Source organism: Convolutriloba macropyga, chromosome 6 (genome assembly GCF_964194025.1).
Source record: "Convolutriloba macropyga chromosome 6, txConMacr16.3, whole genome shotgun sequence".
NCBI classification, from domain to species: domain Eukaryota; kingdom Metazoa; phylum Xenacoelomorpha; order Acoela; family Convolutidae; genus Convolutriloba; species Convolutriloba macropyga.
The window spans coordinates 39,635,774-39,660,766 of record NC_134473.1 but is presented as its reverse complement, the minus strand read 5'-3'; the positions used below and the strand labels follow the sequence as shown (position 1 = coordinate 39,660,766).

General features: G+C 36.0%; 2 protein-coding genes and 1 long non-coding RNA gene across 3 annotated transcripts in view; all 3 read left to right on the top strand.

Annotated features, from left to right (window-relative positions):
- LOC142341678 (protein rogdi homolog) overlaps positions 1 to 24,993 on the top strand; it is a 415,549-nt gene that overhangs the window by 213,984 nt on the left and 176,572 nt on the right. The window lies entirely within an intron of this gene.
- LOC142340975 (uncharacterized) lies at positions 2,789 to 4,096 on the top strand. The gene is made up of 2 exons (XR_012759101.1): positions 2,789 to 3,874; positions 3,929 to 4,096. It is a non-coding gene; the product is annotated as an uncharacterized LOC142340975 (long non-coding RNA).
- Positions 9,070 to 24,950, top strand: LOC142341674 (radixin-like). Its single transcript, XM_075392815.1, has 4 exons — positions 9,070 to 9,876; positions 10,121 to 10,950; positions 18,955 to 19,260; positions 24,541 to 24,950. The coding sequence occupies exons 1-4, from the start codon at positions 9,318 to 9,320 to the stop codon at positions 24,805 to 24,807; spliced, it is 1,962 nt and encodes a 653-aa protein (XP_075248930.1). The 5' UTR covers positions 9,070 to 9,317; the 3' UTR covers positions 24,808 to 24,950.

The window sequence follows — 24,993 nt, the reverse complement described above, 5'->3', positions numbered from 1 at the left end:
GTTTTTTAAACATGAAATGAATTGCGAGCGCTTTGTTCGCGGACTTTTTTATGTGGATTTGCCACTTAAGATCACTAAATTACATAAAATCCTAAATCCTTCTGTTTGTGTACTTTTTCGATCAAGGTTCCGGAGAAACTCAAGTGATGCATGGAATTAGACATTGAGATATGAGAGCATTTTTCAACGTTTAAGGGAATTTTGTGTTGTCAACTCCATTTCATCACTCTAGTAAGATCCATTTGACAGATAAGACTGGATTTGTTAACTGATATCAATTTAGCGTCGGCACACAGGAGAGGAACAACAGCTCTGCAAATTTCTGGTAAATCGTTGACGTAGATTGCAAGGAATAGCAATGCCATAAGAGATCCCTGCGGAACTCCACTTGTAACGTTAACGCTTTAAAAAAATGACTGTTGATTCTAACTCTTCGCGTCCTTCCAATTAGATGAGATTGCAATAGTTTAATATTTTTCCCGCGGATTTCAAGACTGAATAGTTTTGTTAAGAGAATACCGTGATCGACATTATCGAACGCTTTCTCATAGTCAGTATAAATTATATCAATATTTTCTTTAGAATCAATTGATTTATAGATAGATTCCAGGTAAACTAAGTGTTGAACGACGCAAAACCGACTTTTTTGAAAACCATATTGAGCTTTATGGAATATTGTTTTTAATTGCCGGTAAAAACATATAAACAAACAACTTTCAAAAATTTTAGAAGCAATTGTAAGAAGTGAAACCTGCCTATAACTCTCTACACCACGCTTACGACTTTTTTTGTAGGTGGGACAATTAATGAGTTTTTCCAGCTACCCCATTTTAAACACTATTTTGTTTTATTTTGTAGAAATTTGTTTTAGGGATTTAATGGCTGTCCTTGAATTTTGTATGCAGGAATTTTGTTCGGACCTTTTGCTCTGTGAACATTTAAATTTTTGCATATCTCTCTAATCGTTTGTTGGGAAATGTCAAAATCTGTAAATAAGGGTAGCAATGGCGGCGAATTGTTCGGCACGGAGCTCAAAAAAATTTTAGAAATTGAAGCAAAATTTTGTGAGAAAAGAGAGCCTTGACGAACAGGATCATTAGTTATTCCGTTCTTAAAGGAGAGAGAGCTTGGAGTTGCGGTCGATTTGAAATTTTTGTAGTATTTGAAAAGTTTTTCAATGGATCGGGATGCTGCTAAATTTGATTCAAACTCTGCTCTAACTTCTTCAATCATTGTTTCAGCAATGCCCTTTATATTGTTTGAATTGCTCATTCTAGCTGTTTCAAGGCGCTCATTTGCGTTTGCCCTAGGCGGTTTAGTCCACGGCGATAATTGGGATCGATGAATTGTCTCTTTTGGAACCTTTTTAAATGTTATGGGTCTAATCCAATCAAACCACTGTTCAAGCAGAACATTATTGTTACTCCAACAAAATCCATGAAAAGGTAATTCAGTTATCTGTTTTTTCATTTCATCAAATCTAGCTTTACAGAAGCTGCAAACTATCTTTGGTTTTGTTTCACTTAGATATTAGGAGTTTATGTCTCTGACTCCAATTTTAAGGCAAATTGCATCATGATTCGATAACAAACTAATGTCCAGATTAATTTTCTTGCAGGATACAATTTCTGTTTTTGGGTTGACTCAGACGAGATCGAGGCTACCTGATGCTGCAGTACGGAAATCAATGGTCTGTTGAAACCAGTAAATGCTAATTAGGACAACAAAACTCTGTTTATCTGAGCTCTTAATTGGGTAATCGTGCCAATCAATTTCCGGCAAATTGAAATCTCATACACAATTGTTGAATAGAAGACTTTGACAGTGCAAAGATTTTCGCAAACAGTAGATATCGATCTTGAAGTGATATAGCATAAAAACTAGGTCATGATGAATTCCGTGGGGCACAAAAACATACAAGTAAAATCTACCGAGAATTAAAATTGAGAAAACAAGCTAGGACGCCTCCATCAATGCCTGTATAAAGTGAAGTTTGTCAAGAGACCAGAATTTTTCTTGTTAGCAATCAAAACACATTCGTGTTTCGATGTATTATTATCAGTTTTACTTTCTGATCGCAATATTCCATAATTGGGAAGAAATAGTTCATTATCGTGAAATGAGCAATGAAGCCAAGCCTTTGTAAGCATGAAGAAGTCTACACTTCTCGAATTTTTGCAGTTAGCAAGTCTAGTGCGATTATCTCGATTGATTATACTGCGTATATTGAATACAACTGACTCGAGATATTCTTCGGACTAATGTTTCACATTTAGTCACCATTGACAAACCTCATTTTCAGACTAACCATAGAAGATTTCCTGGTTGAAGATTCGAATTTTTTTGCGCAGTTATCCATTTTCAATAATCAGCTTATACAGTTTGATTAGACATTCCCTTTTTTGATTTGCTCTTCTTTGGTCAGAGACTTGCTAACGAAGATCTTTATTGATTAAAGTACTTAGTTTTATGAGCGTTTGCAATCAATTTTCTTTCCGTCCAGGAATTGTTGAGAGTCACTAGCAGCGATCTTGGTTTAGAACTTGATTTGGTAAATTTAACTACACGTTTGATATTCGAAACTGTTTTTTCATCTTCTCCATGAAAATCAATGATTCGCTGAGTCTCTTTAATCTCATGCTGCATATTGTCCAAATAATTTTAGTTTTGTTGTGAGGAAATTTCTGATATACACAAAATTTTAATTTCCAAACTGGTATCTATCTTTGGGGAGCTTTCATTGTTGACATTTAACAGTTTTGGTTGGGGACGAATTATAGAGGTAGTTGACTTAGCTTTCAGGCCTGACAGTGTCGGTTTGATTTCCTGTAGACTGTTGTTTATGTTTTCCTTGAATTCCATCTCTCTGGTTGTCTTCAATCTCACAAGCTTCTTCACGGCTTGAGTGCACTCATTGCAAAACCAGAAGACGCCTTCGGTGGACATGTATGGCAACGCTTCAGTTGGAATCTTTGTGCATGTGTGGTGTACCCAGCAACCACATTTGTCGCACCCAATAGAATTTGTTGTTTCATCAACTGTTGACCAGCAATGTTGACATGTTAAGACTGAACCACTACTGTTTGACTTTTTCCTTGTCATGTTTCGCATACAATATATGAAACTATTTAATAACTTATTAGACAAAGCTCGGGCTTCGAGCGAAATCAACGAAACTGACATATGTTTGTTGACTTGGTTAATTTACCACAATGATAGAACTGATATTGGGTACCGACCAAAGCGAGGATTAAATTCATCCATTGAACACCAAACTTACCAACAGAGCTAACCAGTCTATTTAATCTTAATCTATTTAAACCAACTTTTCTTCACCTTAATTGCACAGGGGTTGCTACTATAGTTAGTTGGCCATATGGCACAGCAAATGGAAAACTTAAAACATTCACGTGCAGATTTTAAAATGCCGAAAGTTCAGTGCCAGAAGTTGAAATGCCAGAAGTTGCTACTTAACCAGAAGTTGAGTTTCGTTGAATTTCGTCATTTTAAAACATGCGAGTTTCGTGTTTTAAGCATGATTAAGTGACTGCAGAAGTCACTTTGATATTCTGACTTAATATCTCAAACCGCTCAGCGGTGCTCGATAAACGCCAGAAGTTGTCAGTGACTTCAAGCAGATTCACTTAACTATTAATTAAACGACACCCTTCCACAACACGTATCAAGTGGCGAGTCGGGAATATCCCAGTTCTGCGTCTGAATTTGGTATTTTTTCAAATGATCAGTTGGATAAAATATAAAACGAACATCCTCTTTTCGACAACAGCCCCTAGTGAAGTAGCAACAATCGTGCCTTCTCAGTGTTTTAGAGCCCCGGATGCTCCTCGGAAGAGTGAGACTGACTTGTTCTCAGGTTGGATATGATATTATTATTGCGATCTTTTCGTTTTGAAGATAGTTGTTTCAGCAATCTTGAAGTTTATGGTCGAGCTTCGTCTGCGATTGCGATGAAATTTGAAAGAAAGTGGCTGTCTCGACATCAATTATTCTTTGATGATATTTTTATTTTTTATATTCATGATATTTGTAAGGATTATGTAATGGTAAACAAAAAAATTTGATTGTCTCGCCTGTATTTTGAAGTGTAATCTGGATTTGACGAGGTCGTAATATGAGATTTAACTGTGGTTTTTTAACTTGAAAACTATGAATTTGTTTGGAAGAACTTTGCAAAACTTTCCATCACTTTATGCACCTGTTATTAATTTGTATGACACCATCAGACCATTTTTTTAATGAAACAGTAATCAAATCTCAAGAAGGTGACCCGATAGAGCAATGGCAATGTATGGTGTAGCTATCCTTCCATTCATAAATTCAACCGAATTATTGCCGTCTGCAACTGGATCCTTAGTTGCATTTTCATAATGAAAAAAAAAATAGATATATTAGTGATGTGAATGCCTATCAACAACTTACTTGTGGTGCGGTGACCTTTCTGCATCTACGTTACGGTGGGTGACCTACGGTCCCCGGGTTAGGGTAGCCAGGAGGCGTCGTCAACATCGGGGGAAAGCGCAAATAGGGCGGATTTTTATGTGCAGTGCTGTCGTGTTGGACTGCTGGTATTAAATCCAGCCGGTCAGCTACTGGTTTTTCGCACAAGTCAATCACTTTTAGGTCTGTGGTGTTCTTACCGCAGTTTAAAATGAATTTTACGTCTTGCGGTGCTTCTTGTTTTTGACAGCGGTCATCAACATTGCTACAAATTCTCAAATAAGAGTTCTAACAGACAGCTTTTCACCCTTATTGTAGTAGTAGTTCAGGCTTTAGTGTCTTCCCAGGGGTGCTCCAAGGCACCCTTAACAACAATTGTGTATGTCATTGATGTCATTTTTACACATCCTATTGGTTGAACCAAGAGCAATGTTTCATTGTGTTTGCTGGTGGTTTCAATTTGTATTGCTGATTGTGGAATTGCAAATGTGAGTGTCTTTTGTGCAGCCACAGTCGCTATCAGCAATTTTTTTCAGTATGTTATTGTGCTTTTATAGTCTTTGTTCTCCAAAATTGAGCATACTATCAAAGTTAACACCAAGCACTTTGACTTTGGCTTTTACTGGTATTGGTGAGTTGTTGATAGTGAGGTGTGGTCATAGCTAGGTATAGACGATAAGTATAGAAATATCTCTTGTCATCCAGTGAGAGGATGCTTCGTTTTTACGCGAAGACAGGCTGAACGAGTACCAAAGATCTCTTCAACTTTTTATTTATGAAGAGATCCTTGAGAAGCAGAAGAGAAGCAGCTACATACTCGCGAGATTTCACAAATGAGAGATCCTTGATTAAACTGAGGCAAATTCTTTAGATTTCATGCTGATTGAATGCGCTCCCGTTGAAATGATACAATTTTACAGAGAATGCATTGCCCTCCAAAACGTGGTTATATCCACATTAGGCGCAACGATATATGAGATTCATTTCCCAATTTGCTCGATGAAGTATGTGATTACGTCGAAGTTGAGCCCTGTCTTCAGACTTTGCTAGAAACCTTCGGAAATAAAATTACCAGAACTTTTGACGACGCTCGTTTAGATATCAAAGCAAATGGGTTTTTTGGCTCACGCTACAGTTAAACATTTTTTCATGTAAATATGTTTAATCCGTTTGCTAATAGTTGTCCCAAAACGCATACTAAATTCAAATAAATTTCACGAGGCCATCAAAATTTTAAAAATGAGCAAAGAGTAATTGAATTCAAGGAGGCAGTGTTCAGATACAAGAAGCAGTGTTCAGATCACCTACCAATTCTGACTTCTGTTGTGTTTCTCGGTACAATTATCAAAAACTCAAACACGTGCCGTAAATTTGCTTTCAAAAGAGCTGACTGGAAAAAACTGAATCAAGCCATTGAGGAAAACGCCTTCAAACCCTTCTGTTTTAGTAATGTTGACGAATTATTAAACCAATGGTACACATGGATTAGACACCATATCAACAATCACATTCCTAAAGTAACGAAACATCGAGCAGCACTGCCTCCTTGGGCCAATAAGGAAACTTCTCACATGATTAAGCAGTTGAACACCAAAAAGAAGGCTTGGAAAAACTTGAATCTTAGTAGACTCCTCAAACTAAAGAAGCTGGAGAAGCAGATTTTGAAACAACTGGACATCGATCTAAACATTTTCGAAGACAAAATTTTCTCAAGCAGGCGTTTTAGCAGTATACAAAAATACCTGAAATGTATCCGAAAGCCCTCTATTTTGCCAGCAACAATCAAGTTCGGTAACGAAAAAGCTAGTAGTGACAGCGAAAAAGCCACCCTTTTCAATTTGTTCTTCAAAAGTGTATATAACAGTAAAGAACCTTCTCAAATGATTTACACTAAAAGTAAACTTAACTCTATAAAAACTTCGCGCCTGGAAATTGAAGAGCTCTCGCAAAACTTAGTCCTGAACAAATCAACAGGCACTGATAACCTAGGAAATATTATCCTCAGAAATTGCGCTAAGACTTTGAGTAAATCTCTCCTATTACTGTTCCAAACAATCCTGAATAAAGGAATTTTTCCGGCACTCTAGAAACTAAGTCAAATCACGCCAGTATATAAAGAGGGAAGTAAAGCCGATGTCAACTGCTATAGACCCATAAGTCTTTTATGCTGCGTCTCGAAGCTGTCGGAAAGAATAATTTTCAACCGAATATACTCACATTGCAAAGACAATCTCTTTGAAAACCAATTCGGATTTAGACAGAGGAGGTCTGCAACAACTCAACTACTACTTTTTCTAAACTCTTTGTATGCCAAAGTTGACGATGTGAAAACGATTGAGCTGTCAGTCCTCTACTTAGACTTTGCAAAGGCCTTCGACAAAGTCTCCCACAGCAAACTAATTGAAAAACTGCATTTTTTCGAAATTGGAGGAAATCTTATAAAACTGATTGAAAGCTACCTTAATAGAAGGAAACAGTGCGTCAAGATAAATAATGCATTGTCCGAAAAATTAGAAATCACTAGCGGTGTTCCACAAGGGTCAATCTTAGGTCCTCCGCTCTTCCTCATCTTCATAAATGACCTTCCATCAGAAACTCCTCTCACTGAAAATTTCGGTTTCGCAGATGACTTCAAACTGATTAGCTTAAACCAGGAAGAATTAAAAAAAAAACGTGGAAGGAATCGAAAACTGGTGCGATCGAAATCACACGACACTAAACGCATCAAAATGTAAACTTCTCTCTCTCAAAAGCGAACAAAAAGCCCCACTAAAAAATCAGGAGCTAGGAGAGGTTCATAGTCAACGGGACCTTGGTTTGATTGTCTCCAAAAATCTTAATTGGAATAGCAACTGTAATCACCGGCTTTCGAAAGCAACAAAAGCATTCTACCAAATAAAACGAAGCATGACCGACAGCGCCTCATTAAAAAATAAATTGAATGCCTACACTGGCTATGTCGTGCCAATACTATCATACTGTTCTCAAGCTTGGCTCCCAAATAGACAGCAGATGGAGAAAATTGAAAAACTACAAAAAAGAGCCACTTCATTGATACTAAGTGGAAGGAACTGCACCTACAAAGAAAAGTTAATAGCACTTAAACTGTTGCCCCTAAGCCTGTATGTCGAAATGCACGATTTACTACATTTACTATCGTTACTTGACAATAAATTCGACATCAAAGTAAACTTCGAATATCAAGACTTTGAAAAGACTAGACAAAGCGCAAGAGGTGAATTAAAAATAGCAAAAAATCGTCTCAGGAAGACTGATGAAAACTTCCTTCACAGAGCCAAACTACTTTACAACATCTTTTCCAAAGTTCCTTCTAATTCAGCACAACTACCGAGCAAAAAAACTGTGAGTGAAATCTACTGGAACTTCTTTCAAACAAAATACGACTTCAACAACAATTGTACGTGGAGAATCTTATGCAAATGTGGGATGTGCAACCCACGATCGAAAATCGAATAGAAATAGGACACGAAAACAAGGGTGCCTTGGAGCACCCCTGGGAAGACCCTAAAGCCTGAACTACTACTACTACTAGGCCGCCTTTGTCCGTTGATCTTCTCCTGAACTGAGAGATCTAGTCCGTCGAAAACCACACAGATGTTTGAAGCAAGAATAAACAAGAGGGACCGCCTTTAATCGTCGACATAAAGCAAGTTATGAGAAAGCTCTGCTGTCATCTTTGAAAAATCATCCTAAGGTTTTACAGCTACCAAATTCAATTAAATTGCGATTGTTGATCTCTAGTATGACCTGGTTGAACATCAAAATCCACTGGCAAAAATTTGTCCTGCAATCGGTAGTGAATCCCACACATAGGAATCTATTAAGAAAAATAAATACAAACAAAGAATTAGGATGCCCACAAAGCCACCCTCTTCAATTGTTTTTCTCATACATATATGAATTTTTCACACAATAAAGATAGGTATCCTGACATTAGGAGCTAAAGGAGAATTAAGTCAATTGGTAAATGACTGACTCTAATATGGTTATCTAAAAACAAGTCGACCCATCATAACTTGGTCTGCTAATCGTCTTCTGAGACTGAAGATATACGAAGCTATCGAAGCTATTTTCCGGCAGTCTGCCTGCTGTTATTTTGTCTTATTGATTTCGAAAATACCAAATGCTTTGTGAAGACGTAGAGCTGGAAGCACCCCATTATTCAACCACTTAGGTTGGTTTTTTTGCGTTACGTTTTTTTGTGTTTCGTGTTTTTTTATTAAGTTGTCATCTCATTTTTCGATTATTTAAACCTTTTTGTAAATAATAAAATTTTTAGATCCGTCTAGGATAGCTTTGTTCAGTTTTACAAACGATATAATGGTCGCTGCGTTCAGTGTTCATTTATTTAATTTATTAACTTGTGCAACACCGAAGTATTTTGTTCACTTTTTATTAGTTTTTAATTATTCTTAAGCTCCGAAAGATTGCTAACTCTAATCGATAATGTGATCCAATTTTTTAATTACAAAACGTTTTTGTCCATATTTGACGAATTGACGTGCAGCTCTGCGCCTTGATATCAAAGTGCTATTTCAATCTGTTTTGTCACGCTTTATAGTACTTGGCGCAGTATGAAAACTAAACATATGTGGTGCTGTAATTGAGTTTCTATTCGTTTCAGACTTACGTCTATGTGTATAAAATTGTTGGTTTGTTATTAACTGCGACCAACTCAAACGATTTTTGAAAAGCGAATTCTTTAATATCTTTCAAATACCAGCCTACCAGCATTGTAGTCATACATTTACCACTCTTGTGCTGCTTTGTCAGATTAACTTAGCTGGTTAATTTTGTTAATCACATCTGCAGTTTATTGTTACTCTCAAGGAGTCAAAATGCCGGCACCGAAGACAATGAACGTAAAAGTTAGCTCCATGGAGTCTGAAATGGAGTTTTCCATCACCCCCGCCACAACTGGCAAGCAGCTATTTGAACAAGTCATCAAAACGATCGGACTTAGGGAGCTCTGGTATTTCGGACTAAGTTACATAGATAACACAGGTCAGGAAACATGGCTAAAACTTAACAAAAAAGTCAAAGACCAAGATTTGCCCAAAGAGCAAGACAAGCTCGAGTTCAATTTCAAAGCTAAATTTTACCCCGAAGATGCTACAGATGAGTTAATTCAGGACATCACCGTCCACTTATTTTTCCTTCAAGTTAAGGACGCTATTTTGAGCGATTCCATTTACTGTCCCCCAGAAGCAGCGGTTTTGTTGGCGTCGTACGCAATGCAGGCAAAGTATAACGACCATCAAGACAAACATGTAGCGGATATTGAGAGGGACATTGAAGTCGGGAAGGTGCTGCCAAAGAGAGTGAAAGAACTGCACCCCAATTTCACATCAGAAGACTGGGCCAAGAAGATCAGCGAATGGCATGCAGAGCACAAAGGTAAAGTCACACTTTGTTGATTTAATTTGATCACAAATCTATTGCCATCTGTGACTGTGGAATATCGATATATTCAGAATTGATTCAAATTATATGATGTTTGGTGAACAGGTACCATAGATGGAATGTAATGAGTTTGTTGTAATTTTGTTTTTGTTGCTGTGTTTGCGAGCTTGAATTGTGAATGTGATGTTGAACGAGGCTCTTAGTGTTGTTATGTCCGAAAAAGTGGTCTCAATTTCAGGAATGATCAGAGAAGATGCAATGAAGGAGTATCTCAAAATAGCCCAAGATCTAGATATGTACGGAGTTAGCTACTTTTCCATTAAAAACAAGAAGGGTACCGACCTGCTCCTAGGAGTTGACGCCTTGGGCATCAACGTTTACGAAAAGGACAACAAACTCACACCCCGTATCGGTTTCCCCTGGTCAGAAATCAGCAACATCTCATTTAGTAATCGAAACTTCACAATCAAACCCCTCGACAAAAAGTCGCCCGATTTTGTGCTGAGAGTGGACAAGCCCAAGACAAACAAAGCTATCTTGGCCATTTGCATGGGCAATCACGAGCTTTACTTGAGGCGTCGAAAACCAGATACTATTGAGGTCCAGCAGATGAAATCGGAACAGAGGGCGTTAATGGAGAAAAGGTTAGCTGAGAAGGAAAAGGAGGAGCGTAATAAGCGTCAGCTTGAATTGGTCGAACAGCGCGCAAAAGAGCTGGAACAGAAATTGTTGGTTACTGAAATGGAGAAAAACAAACGCGAGCAGGAGCTTCTACAGTCAAAAGAAGAGAACCAGCGCCTTGCGAACCAACTGGGAGCTGTACAGGCTTCTATCGATAAAATGGAAAAGGAGCGTGCACAATTGCTGGAGGAGAAGGAATCCCTTGCCCAGAAGGTATCAGAGGGCGAGATGACGAAGGAGGAATACAACAGACGCATGATAGAGATCCAAAACGAGTACAAAGAGGTCCAAGACAGACTTGATAGTAAAGAGGCTGAAGCTGAGAGTTTGAAGTCAAATCTTACTGCAACCAAGGCAGAAAAAGATGCCGAGTTCCTCAAATATCAGGTAAGACGTAACAGTTGTTACATGCTCGATTGTAGCTCATTCTTTAACCAAAACAAAAGAAGGATTTTCGCCATATTACCAATCGGCTGGTATCCTAGCTGATGAAGCAATGTGCGATAGATGATATTTCAAGCACAATCAACCCTCTTGCACTATTGCTTGAAGGGTAGCTACTGCTTGTACACTTAAGTTTTCAGACAGCTGATAAAATAACTGCTTCACTTGTTACTGCTTACACTTGTTACTCTTAGTTAAAGATGCAATGGGGATTAATTTCACAAGAAATTGTTGGTTTCATGAAACAATGCGTGCAAAGGATCACAAGTTAGTGTCGCGTCAATTTGATATTATGATTAATTTGATATCATTGCCTTCCGTTGCCTTATTCATTTAGAAAACAGTTTCATGCAGATTTAGAAAAGTGACTGAAAAATTTTAGTCACTTTTCTTTCTTTCCTTTTCCTTGATTTTTAAAGAAAAATTTTGCAGCCTTAATTTTGTTCTAATTCAGGTTTTTTTTCTAATCAGAGATGACTAGTTTTTAAATTTTTTTCAATTGAAGATAGATTTGACGCATAGATGCTCTTTCGTTTTTCAATAAACGTCTTTATCTCTTCGGAAACATTGTGCATTGATCAATTATAACTGCATTAAATAAATTTTTTGTCCTCTGAATGACATGGGTTCGGTAGTCAGAAGATAAATAGGCTGCATTGCTTTATTTCTGAAAGTTTGTCTTTCACCTGTTTCAAGAACCGGACACAATTCGGCTATCTGTCTAGTTTAGAACAATAAAAATCTAACAACTGGAAAGTTTCAATTTTTAAGTAATATCTTAGAAATTTGCAAGCTAATAGGTTGCCACGTTCCTTCCGGTTTCTTCTCAAATGATCATGTTTTTTTTTCTTTTTTACGGTTCTCGAAAATATTCGCTCTCAGTCAGATCAAACTTTTAATTGACCATAAAATGGTTCCAAGCTTTACTGAGGAGAAATTCAGAAGACTGCTTTTAATATGAAACTCTGAAATGTTTCAGTTGAGCCCTACATTTAAACGTTAGGGCGTCAATTACCAATGTCAGAAATAAGCCTCGGAGAATTCGTAACAGATATTTGCTGCTTCTTTTCAAGGCATGTAAATATTTTAAAGTGTCTTGTTTTGATGTTCACTATCTTACCAATCTGTTTTCTCAGCTGATAAAGCAACGTGCGATAAAGAGTGTTTCAAATACGTACTATCAGCGCTCTAGTTTTGCTACTTGATGATTTGATACTGGGTGACCACTCAAAAGTTTCATATCTTTTATTCGAATTGCCTCAATAGTTCGTTTCTTCTTTTGGCAAATATTGCTTTAACAAAATATTTTCCAGGACTGCAATTGCTCATGTTGAGCGATTTTTTATATTGGGAAAATTGTGAAGTTTTTTTATTTTCGAAATGCCCGTGCCGATTAAAAGAGTATATAGGCATTCATTGAAGCTTCAACTATGTATTTAAATTGCTGCAGAAATAGGTTTTCAAATCAGAACAGTGAATTTTAAAAAGGTTGAATTGAATTTTCATCAGTGACCTATGATGCAATCTCGATTAAATGCTTGCTATGTTAAATGTTTGTTATTGAATTTTCAGTTACTCATGATGCATTCTTGATTAAATGCTTAATATGTTTAATGCTTGTTATGAAAACTTTGTAGAAGAATGTCTACAAGGGTAACAATTCAATGCAGAAGAATTAAGATAACAGAAAAGTTTCAATCACTTTTTTTCTTTCTTTTTCCTTTAAGTTCTTGACTTTTAAAGAAAACGTTTGCAGCCTTAATTTGAATTCTAATAAGAGGTTTTTTCTAATAAGAACTGACTAGTTTTGAATTTTTTTCAATCGAAGATAGATTTGACGCATAGATGCTCTTTCGTTTTTCAATGAACGTCGTTTTATCTTTTAGGAAACATTGTGCATAGATCAATTGTAATTACATTATGTAATTATTTTTGTCCACTGAATGAAATGGTCTGGGTAGTTAGAAGATAAATTGGCTGCATTGTTTTATTTCTGAAAGTTTGTCCTTGACTTGTTTCAAGAATCGGACACACTTCTGTTATCTGTCTAGTTTTAGAACAATAAAATTCTAACAACTGGAAAGTTTCAAGTTTTAAGTAATATCTCAAATTTGCAAGCTAACGAGATGCCACTTTTTTCCGATTTTTCTCATCAGGTTTTTTCTTTTACGGTTTTTATCACGCTTCGCTTTCAGTCGCATCAAACCTAATTGGCAGTAAAAATGATTCCAAGCTTAACTGAGGAGGAAATCAGAAGACTGCTGTTAATATGAATTTTGAAAGGTTTCGGTTGAGCCCGACTTACTAACTTTAGGTCATCAGTTATCAAAGTTTTTGAGCAATCCGGAAGTCAATAAAATTCATTTTTTCAGCTTCTCTACATTCGGTTTATTCGAGGATCATAATTTTCACTTTTAAAATCCAGTAACAAACTCAGAACAAATGATGTGAAACCTATTGTTACGTATACTGTTATTTAAACAACTGATCATTAACCGATTAAGTTTCCAATTAGCTCTATGTCAAAATAAAGAAAATCAATTGATCCTCAATGAAGCGGAATCAATAAGAAAAAGATGAAGTGACAGATTCACTTCGCGCTGTCCCGTTTCTGTCCTATGTTCTTAGTGCCAAATTTACATGTATGGTGAAATAGTTTCTCAGTCTGTTAAGTGAAAATCCAAAGCATTAAAAGACATACATTTTTAGATGATGATAAATTTTGAAAAAGCTAAAAGGCGGCATTTTGTAATTATTTCATATTTCTCTATAACTTGACAACTTGTGCTTTATTTAAAAAAGATTTTATTCTTGATTTGGTACATGGCATACTATCAATCAACTGAAATTAACCGAGCGATCAACTAACGAGATCAAATAAGATGTGCTTCTCAGATAGTCAGTCCACCATATGTAAACAAACAGTTTCAAGTTAAAGCGAGTAAATAGACTCAATGACGTTGTTGTCGTTAATTTATACTTTTTGGAGAAGCTTTACGAGGAAAGAATTTTTAAGCGTAATTAAAACGTTTGAAAATTTATTATTTTCTACTGAAAATCAAAACTAGCGTAAGATGCTACAAGGCAATGTTGGTTTTCTCAATATTACGTGAAGAAAAAAACCCTGCCCCGCATATATTCCCTCTGAAAAATGTTGAAACAATAACTTTATTAACTTGATCCACTCACAGCTATTACTGAATGGATGTATTCGATTGTTTCTGATTCTATTGATTCTATTGTATTCGATTGTTTCTGAGTGTATTTTGTGATCAGAGGTCAGAACCAAGATAACTAGACAGTCTGCTTTTCAGTTAGATCACACTGTATTGACGTTTGAAGTTTTTTAAATTGTTTTCTGCCTGTGTGATTTTATTTTTATTTGTAAAATTGGTCTTGCAAGAAGTCGAATGATGATAGTCTTATTTTTATATTTATCGTCTAATGGTGCGTATTTAATGTTTTAACGAAGCAGATATCGAACGGTTATTTTTGCAGACGTAAACGCCACAAGTATTCAAAAAAATGAAGTTGACTTTAGCATCCTTGAACTGATTTTGGATGAGTTGTCACTTCCTTAAAGTTTGGATGGCTTGTTAAGTTTTTCCACAGTCTGCATTCGCTCGAATTTGTATATAACTTTAATTATTTTTTATTGATTTTTTTTTAGAACATAAGTACATAGATGTCTGCATTTTGCTGCAGTCTTGACTTTCAACAGTTTCTCCGTAGTTAAGTTACAGGAGAATATCACAGGTCAAGTTTTTTATACCTTTAAATTTTAAACTACCAGGTGTATGCTACTGCCAATTTCTGGACCAATAGAAATCAATCTTCAGATTTTACGCTATATTGTTCTATTTGTTGTAAAGTTTTTTGAAAATTTTGTCATTTTTGAGGTTTCTCCAGCCTCAAGAGCCGCATAACCTCCTCTAGGTTTTGATTATAGGTTAATGCATAGCTTCTAGATGTAATGGAATGTTTTTCAAGGATTTTTATCAATAATTTTTAAAAAATATTTGAAAATTTTTTAAGATCTTTGAATCTTTTTGATTTTATCATTTTTTCCGGCACCAGGATTTTCCTCCTCCAAGGTTTGATGATAAGCTGTCGCATAGTTTCTAGTGTTAATGGAATGGTTATCAATTTTTTACTGACTCCAGCTTAAGCAATTTTTTGATCAAAATTTTTCATAATTTCAGAACATTATCATCATGTTCCAAGTTTATGGATCTTTATAAGCCAGTGAAACTATTTGAAGCTTGAAATAGGGATACTGGATAGTCTCTCGAGACAATCAATTGGTTCTGAAGATTTTAATATCTAGAATTTTAGCAAGATTTTGTTAAAATTTGCGGTTGTTTTCAAAAATTTTAAATATTTTCGTCCTTTTCTGAGTTTAACGATCATTACTGGCCAACGAAGCTTTTCAAGTGTTGCTGATGAATATTTTGCAAATTTTTAAAATATCAGTTTTTGATTTGATTTATTTACTAACAAGGCTAGAAAACTAAAAGTTGCAGAGTCGTATCAAGCTAAAACTACCCTCACTAAACCGTCACTAAACTGAGGAAGCCAACCGCTCCCCGGTCGTTTGAGAGCAATTCGACCGACGGTAGTCGGTTATGTTTTAAATTTGCATCATGCTTCCGCGTTTTTTTATTATCATTGTTCATTCTGATTTCTGCTTGTTATATCGTGACCATTCACACGATTTAATTATTTCGGCACCAATGTTATTGACACTTTTACTCGGTAATAAATTAAATTGTCAATCAATTTTCAGAGGTGGAGTCCAAAATAGAGAAAAAGGAGACCCAAAAAACAGAGTTAAATACATTTCATATTTTTGAATTGCAGTGATTTCTTAAGTTGGGAGATTCCAGTTTTGGGAAACCCCTCACAGCAAACACTTTTCTTCAGCGCCTTTAACTAGAGAGGCTTGCCTCCCGAAGCATAAGCTTGCAACTATCAAAACCAACCCCTCGCAGGTCATCCTCTGAGAGCAGTTCGTCCGACGTTTACCTTCTAGTCGATCGACGTTAATCGTCCTGCGCTTTTGAGCTCGAGTTGTTTATTAATTGCTTCCAAACGACGTTTGTAGCAATTATATTAGTCCTGCAGTCTTTTTTAAATGCGGTTTTTCACTTGACCGATTTTTCGTCTGACCCATTTGACTTTTAGTCCTCAAAAACAGGATGAACAGGTTGCGACTGGAGGGCATTAAGTGGCCGAACAGCTCTTAGAGCTTTACGCCTTGCTGGTCTCAAAGTATGCGATGGTGTGATGGGCGGTTGTCAATCTTATAAGTTTGACCCTCCGCGCTCAGTTGATTTATCAGATTGTGGTAGTCTTGTCAAGCTATATAATGTTATGCAAAGGGACCTCACAGGCGTCTTCTGTGTTACACCGTCTTATTGGTCCGAAAATTGTTACGCGGTGTGATCTTGTCTGGCAGTGACGTATTTTCTCAACTGTTTTTACTTCAACTTGTGCTGCAATTATTTTCTACAGTTTTCTGAAAATAGAGCAGTTTTTTAGCCCGGTCCGGTTGCAGAACAAGATTGATAACGTTTTTGCTTTGTAAAAATATTAGTGAACGAGAGCGTTCATATACTTTTTTAATGGAGTGATTAAGATATTTTACGGCAGATTTCATATGACATCATTTATAAAACGTGCGAGTAATGGTTCTTATGGAGTAGCTTTCAGTGATCTCTCATCACAAATTGATTCATTATATAGTGTAGAATTGTAATGTACCAATAATGGCCATTTTTCTTTTATATGGTCTGTAATGAGTTCCAAACTTGGACTGACCACTGCTGTTGGTATTTGTATACCTTTCAATATCTGTTAATTAATCTCACATTGATCAGATATTTTAGATGTTTTCAGATGGTGGTCGTACCGAAGGTTATGTGAGTGTAATATGAGCGGCGAGTTTCAGTTTGACATGTATTATTCGTTCTACATGTAGACAACTTTGTGGTGTGTGTGTGTGTGCGTGTGTGTGTGTGTGCGTGCTGGTTTTGATCATGTGAAAAGAACTTGTCTGTATCTTTCAGTGGCTTTTGTTGCAGCTGGTCATGAATAAAAGGCGTAATGGTTATAATTATTGTGTCAGTTGTATACCTAATGAATGCATAAGGAACCGCCCCGTAAAACCAGACTCATAAACATTCAAATCGTCATTCCAGTGTTATGAATTTTTGAGTGTTAATTGAGTCATCTACGTTGAAACTTCATCATCGTGTGGTTAATTTTATTTAAACATCCTAAATATGTGTGATGTTATCATGGTACACTGCTTCCTTTGCTCCGTGGGAAAAAATGTTGTTTCCTGAAGTCTTCGAATGAATTAACGCGAGTTTGCATTCATAATGTGTAGCCTAATTAGAATTTGCAGCCATCACAACTGGTATATATATCATTATACTGTTAAAATATCGACATTTTATTACTGTTGCTTAATTTTGTTCTATTCCACATACACACCTTTGGGAAAAACTATAATTTTTCTGGAAGCAAAAAAATAATAGATCTCAATTGGACTGATTCTTCTTGATTGAAATACATCTTAGTATTTCTATTTAAATGCTCTGATCAAAATTCTAACATAATGGTTTAAGAAGAATAGTATCTATTGTCGTCAGATTGCATGAAAAGGAAAATACGCTACAGTTTCAATTGTACATGTATAATTTTTTTCATTATTTTAATGTGAATGAAACCTCTGGGCATTCCATAGACTATTGTTCTTCAAGAATGAATAGCTGCAGTAGTGATAGTGAGCGGAGCAATTATGACCTTCTCTTGGTTTTTTTACAATTCAAATTATGTTACGACTCGAGGAGTATGGTTGGATTTTTTATCCATAAGATTTCGTCGGAGAGTATTTGAAACAGGAAAAGTCAAAGGTGGGAATTAAGTGTTTGGGTCAGATAAATCAACAAAGTCAGAAAGCAGAGAGTAATTTTTGTTCATGCAGCATTTATGAGAGAGTAACAATGTGGTCCGAACGTTTTTTTCGTTTACTTGAAGTATTTTCAAAGCATTTTTTAATTGAAATGGATTTGCTAATTTAATTTTAAGGTTCTTAAGGTATTTATAGACATTTTAACATTCTCTGTGGTTTGTCGGACTTTTTTGGAGAATTTTTGTCATTTTGTCATTTATAACTGTTTGGGTGCTTTGGCCTGTATCATGTAACCAAGTGAGGTGCAATAATCTTCGCTTCTGATAATTTTGACTTCAGAGTAATTCCTGTTTTCTTTGTTTTGGCAACATTAACTTCACAAAATCAACAGCAATTTGGGAAAGTGTCGACTAATAGTGACATTTTTTTCTTCGTTTTCTTCGAATTACTTAACGTTATCAATGTTGTGCTTTAGTATGATTATATCAAAGTATTATTACTGTTTTAAATTCAAGCCATCTAATGCAATTTCCTTTTTATATTTTGTTGCTGATAACAAATTTGACAAGTTAGAGAGATGACTCAGATTTTCATTTATGATGGTAAAAATGTTAAAATGATGGTAAAAATCTTAATGTACATTGGATTTTGAACAAATTTTTTGTAAGTTCAAAATTTCTGTTTTTACTTGTCCAATATCTGTTTTATGTTTTTGGAAAGTGAACAGAAAATAGTTATCTGATGAAATGCAGTTGAAATGTGAACGATTGGGGGGGTATCTTTTGGGTAAAAACCTTAGTAAATTAAATAGATTTTGAAACATTGCTCTAGGATTTTTTCTCTGTTCACTATCTGGTTTATCTGTAATAGGTATATTTGGGGTGCTTTGGCACAGTAGTTAAATTGTACTGACCCACTTACATATCTATGGCAGACTAGTTGGGTTGACTCAATCTGAGCAGAAGAAATTTAGAAAAGTTTAATTTCTCCGCACATTCCTTTGTTTTCAAAACTCGGTGTGGATTTAGGAAGAGATGCAGCGCAAACTGCAAGAGGAGGAGGAACAGAAGATAGCTTTAGAACAACAGGCCTCACAATATGCCGATGAGAACAAGAAGCTCATGATGCAAGCACAGCTGGCAGAACAGCTGAGACGTCAACAGATGGAACAGCAGCAGCAACAACAGCAACAGTTCAACTATGCTAGCGCCAGACAGCAGGAGAGTAGTAGTAATGTTGCTACTAACAACCACAACAGCTCATCCGCCAGCTCAACCCAGGACGCCCAAGACGTCGCAAATCACCAAGAAGAGCAAATCGAGGAGGAAACTGAAGTATGCTATGCCAATTTTTTAAAAGCAAAGATAGGAGGTTAATTAAGACGAATCGTTACGCACCACACTAACTTTTTGAGTTCCTACTTCACAAAGAACCGAAATGTTAAATGATCTGTATTCCTTCTATTCTACTTTGGGCTGTGGTTTATATAGTTTGCATCATAGGCTTTCTCATATTTTTACACCGAAGTGTAAATTTGGTGCCTGATAATGTCACAGATCTTACGGAAGCTGATTGTTGTCTTCTGAAGGAAGTTGAAAAGCATAAATGATGCTGTGATAATTCGAATGACAAAAATTGCACGTTTTGGTTGGAAGTGAAGGCGGAAACAAAACTTTCTTTTTATAGCTGCGAAGCTGTAAGCTGAGCGTAGCTATATTGCGGTGCTCTTGGTTTTTTTTTTGTTTCGTCGTCTGACGCTCTTTTTTCGTTTTACATTTGTTCACACAGCAAAGCTGAAAAAGTCAAATATTATGAATGACTTCTTCCTCTCACTAACAGCATTCGCGCGCGTGACGTCATTTCTCACTCGCTTTAGCGGAGGTTTTTAGGTTATTTGCGTGATTAGATTTTGATCATACGTGACTTACCTCACTCAATAAAATGACTTCTGCACTTTAAAACTTGAGTTTAATTTGAATTTGTTTCAGGTCAAAGGAACTCATATGTGCAGTAAAGGTCCCTAATAAGAGGCTTCTGTGGAATGAATGTAACAAGCTTCATTAATTAATCGCTGAAAGTTTTTTAGCCTAGTTTTTTGAGCTGAGTCGATTTTTTTTTCAATTTAGATCTGTATCTGTTTCTATCTCTATTATATGGCACGCAGGTCTATTCTTTCGCAGCTATTCCGGCAATCTGCCGGCTATGTTACTACTTTACAATGCAAACGTTTTTACGCACAGCTTTTCTAGCACGCTTGTGCAATTTTTAAAATGCCAGATTTTCCTATATGCAGAGCCAGATTTCAACTTGAAAGTTTCAAGCAAGGTTACGTGACTCTGCCTAAAATCACTTCGAAATTCTGGCTGGCATCTCGAATCGCTCGCGGTTCTCGATCACCGCCAGATTTTCTCAGTGACTTCAACAGAGTCACCTAATTTATACGTAGAGTTAGAATTTTTTAGAACTAATTCAAGGAATTTTTGTTTTGATTTCGGGAGACTTTTACGCCCTTGAATTTTTCATTTTGCGTTACCCGAATTTTTCTCTCATTCACAAGTGTCAGCAGCTGAATTCAAGTTGCGACAGATTACTACTGAAAGTCAAATGAAAAGCGTGCCGAAATTGGTTTCTTATTTTTCACTTTAAGTTTTATTGGTTTTATGTAATAACGGCTGCTGACATCATTGGAAGCCCCCCTTTGTCATTTAGTTACACCCGACTGAAGCTGGTTGCCATAGATTTGGGCCCCCACTAGTCGTTCGAAAGCACTCATTTGACGTTGGCCGGTTATGTTTAATTTTAAGGTTAATTTGTGTCAATGTCTCAATATCAAGAGCTACAGACAAAATCTACCTACAGGAATCTTAGAAGGAAACAATAATTATTTTATTAATAGCTGCGAAGCGATAGCGGCTATTATTAGGGACATCGTGGTTTTTTACAATTCAAAGAATTTGAATTGTATTAGGGCGTTGTCTTAAGATCTGTTCACACATTTTCATGATTTTTGGAGTCAAATTGGAGTGGCGATTTTGGTAACGCGGAAGCAGGAAGTGGAGCAAAAAAGCGAGTGCTTTTGTGACGTGAAATTTTTTTGCTCTAATTTTAAAGAAGAGTGAGAAAACGGTGTTTGAACAAAAATCCGTTTTCTCGCTTGTTTTTTGTTCACATGCGGCAATTTCACGTTGATTTCACTTCTACTCATTTGCAGTTAAAATTCGTGTGCGTGACGTGATTTCTGCTTTTAGGTCAATTGCGTGACTTACCTCACTCAAAAACTGACTTCTGAACTTGTTTGTTCTTTAAATTTTTTGAATGTTTACTAGTTAAAGCTCAATGGTGTGCCAAACTTAAGCCCTGATTTTTTAGTATTAGTCTTGAGTTTTTGATTTTGAGTATCAATTTTGAGAAAGCTTTCACAATTTGCAGCCTTTTTTATGCAAAATTTTTGCTTGACCATTTTGACTTTTCGAGTGACTTTTACTCCCTTGACGTTTTGCGTTTCACGTGATCTAAAATTCTCAGCCACAATTTCATTAATAGCCGCAGTCAGCCTCTCAACGGCTATTTTTAGGCGTTCTCCTTTTATTAAATTTGATCACGTTTTTCGTTTTACATAAGTCACGACATCCACGCTTGACTCGTGACTTACCTAACTCCATGTTTCAACAGAATGGGTAGTTTAATTTTTTTTCACGCATTGAATTACGCAATATAATTAATACGGCCAAAAGAGCAAAATCAAAAGAAACGTGATAAACAGATGATGCCCGGTCATTAAATCATAGTGAATGAGGTTATCAAAGATCATTAGAGTGATTGCCAGCTGAAATTAGTATTAAGCTTAATAGCTTTCGGTTTAGAAACTAGTTACGTATAGTTTTAGAATATATCTGAAACTGCACGCCCAATTAGATATTTTCCTGATACTCAGGTGAAAATTTCGGCAATTTGCCGGCTGTGTTCATAAGTTGACGTCCAACGTGCTCTTTCTATTGTCAATGTAAGTTTTTTTGCAAGTTGAATTTTGTGTCTTGTATATTGATCGGCCCGAGAATATTTTTAGTGTACGAGTTTTGATGACATTGACAGCTCTCGTGATTAGAGAACGGTTTTTGATTTCTGTCTATTTTCTTGTTTTTTTTTCGATTCTTTTCCCATTTGAGATATTTAAATGTGTTCATGTTTTCTATAGGTGTGCGGTGTTAATGAAATATTGTCCAAAATGAATAGTTTTTTGTTTTTTCAAATTTTCTGCTGTTATTTGTAAAGATTTTCTTCAAGTTAAATTTTTCCCTGTTGTTAAACTTAAAGTCGTAACCGTCTTTGATAAGCTTTAACTGTGCAACAGAAGTTTTCTAAGCTGTGCATATTGCATATTTAGAAAATAGATAAATATTTACAGTAATTTTGTCGTTGAAGGTAGTATTCTTTTAATCGTTTTCATGATAGCTCATTTCTTTAAAAAATTTAGAATGTTGTCTAATTAAGTCTTCTGCTCAAATTAGAGCAATCTTTGAAGTTGCTCTTGTCTAAATTTTAAAATTGAGAATATCCGAAGTTGTATTTCGAGCATAAATCGAAGAAATTATATTTCAATATTTTGTCAGTATTTGTCCGTCTTGTTTTTGACTTTACTTTTCGATTTTGTAATTTTTTGTTGGTCAATGAATGTCAGTATTAAGGCTGATAAGCAAGTCCTTGAGTTTCAAAGTTCTTAAGTTTGTTTTTTTTTACGATTTTGACTATTCAAAGAAATGCACTCGATTTTGTTACTATTAAGTCAATTTGAAGTGGTTGTTTTATTCTGGCGAAGCGGTAAAGTTTTTCTGTAGTCTCTGGTGCGGTTTTTTTGCAATCAGTTTTTTTTCACATGCAGCAATATTACTTGTTCCATTGGCTCTTGAATTTTTATCGGGCTGTTCTTAAAAACTAGTTTTCAGAGGCTATCCGTACTAACTAATTCAGTGTCTAGTTTCCTCATTGAAAAGTTTTTATAGCTGCGATATTGCGGTGCTCTTGGTTTTTTCCAATTCAAAGAATTTTAATTGTATTGGGGCGCTGTCTTTTTTTAAGATCTGTTCACATATTTTCATAATTTTTGAAATCAAATTGGAGTAGTGATTTTGATCACGCCGAAACAGGAAATGGAGCGAAAAAGCGAGTTGTTTTGGGTCGTGAAATTTTTTGCTCTAATTTTAAAGAAGAGTGAGAAAACGGTGTTTGAACAAAAATCCGCTTTCTCGCTTGTTGTTTTTTGTTCACATGCGTCTAGTTTTTTGTTTAGTCAATGATAAGTTTTTGAATTGTACGTCAGGACTTGTCCTGCTATGTTTTTTGTTTCGTCGTCTGACGCTCTTTTTTCGTTTTACATTTGTTCACACAGCAAAGCTGAAAAAGTCAATATTTCTGAATGACTTTTTCCTCTCACTAACGGCATTTGCGCGCTTGACGTCATTTCTCACTCAATTTAGCAGAAGTTCTCTGCTCATTTGCGTGATTAGATTTTGATCATACGTGACTTACCTCACTCAATAAAATGACTTTTGCACTTTAAAACTTAAGTTTAATTTGAATTTGTTTAAGGTCAAAGGAACTCATATGTGCAGTAAAGGTCCCTAATAAGAGGCTTCTGCGGAATGAATTTTAACAAGCTTTATTAATTTATCGCTGAATGTTTTTTTACCTAGTTTTTTGAGTGGCGTCGATTTTTTTCAATTTAGATCTGTATCTGTTTCTATCTCTATTATATGGCACGCAGGTCTATTCTTTCGCAGCTATTCCGGCAATCTGTCGGCTATGTTTAATAAGTTTTCGGAAACTTTTGTTTTTTTAATAGTTATCCTGCATCAAATTTTATTGACCGTTTTTGTCGTGCTACAAACGCTCAAAACTTTTTCCTATGTAATTCCCGAGGCCCTTGACTCTGACGGGAGCACTTTTTCTCATATGTCATTCAACTCAGAAATAATAACTTCCGCTCCAAAGAACTATAAACTATAATTGAGGGCACAAACTATTAATAAAGGTCGAATGTGTACCGAAGTAGATGTCTAAAATTTTAGGCTTTGTTCATTTGTTTATTGGCGAGATAGAAATTGCTCTCAAAATTTGTATACTTGTAAATGTTCTAAAGCAATAGGTTGTCAATTTGTCTTCCCTATTTTCCTGAACTGTTTCAATTCCAAAAGAGGTCAATCGCGGATAATTTCAGGCCAGATTGATTTGCAGTAAAAACATGAATAGGAAACTGGTGTCAGACAGATGTCCTGTCTGAATATGAAGTTTGTTTTTGCTTTTCTTGCTCTTAAGGACTTCTTATCTATCACAGCTATGCTATTGTTTTCCACTCGCTTTTTACATGGCAAAACTTACATTGCATTTGGATCAGACTGAAAAATAATTTAATGATACGTTTATATGTTTATATCACCAAACATAAACCACCCCCCCCCCCAGCCGATTGATGATTTGGTCTTCATAGACCCGAATCTTTTGAAATCAACATTGCCCTTGTGTACGTCACTTAGCTGTAATCAGATCTGTCGTTGGCAGTTGAGTGAAAGTTGCTGATGAGGGTGCTAATAAAAAGTGAGATTGGTTCGTGTTAACAGGCAGCGACACTCCTTTCGTCAGAGGGTGTGAGCAACATGGATTCTGAGCTGGAGAGGAAAACGGCAGTGGCACAAGACAAGAGCTTGAATAGTAAGCTAATGGAGCTCTCGCAAGACCTCAAGTCGGTTAGAGAACAGAAGGCCTTATCCGACAACGATAAGATCCATCAAGACAATGTCAAGAAGGGAAGGGATAAGTACAAGACCCTCAATCTCATCAGGAAGGGTAACACCAAGAGCCGCGTGAACGAATTCGAGGCCATGTAACAGATCAAATTAGTCCTTCTCAATTTTCAGCGAACTTTCCTCTAATCACTTTCTCTCTTTCGCCGCGAGAGTTTTTCTATCTACTTTTCTCTTTAATGTCCAAAATTAGAAGTTAAGATCGGTTTTTCTGTAACTATTGGTCAAAAATTAAGTTCATGTGATTGGAATGCAAGGTAATCTTTTTGT

Coding starts and splice junctions, on each gene's coding strand:
- LOC142341674 (XM_075392815.1), top strand. CDS start 9,318: ATGCCGGCACCGAAGACAATGAACGTAAAAGTTAGCTCCATGGAGTCT. Junction 9,877..10,120: donor ATGGCATGCAGAGCACAAAG/GTAAAGTCACAC, acceptor TCTCAATTTCAG/GAATGATCAGAGAAGATGCA. Junction 19,261..24,540: donor AAATCGAGGAGGAAACTGAA/GTATGCTATGCC, acceptor TCGTGTTAACAG/GCAGCGACACTCCTTTCGTC.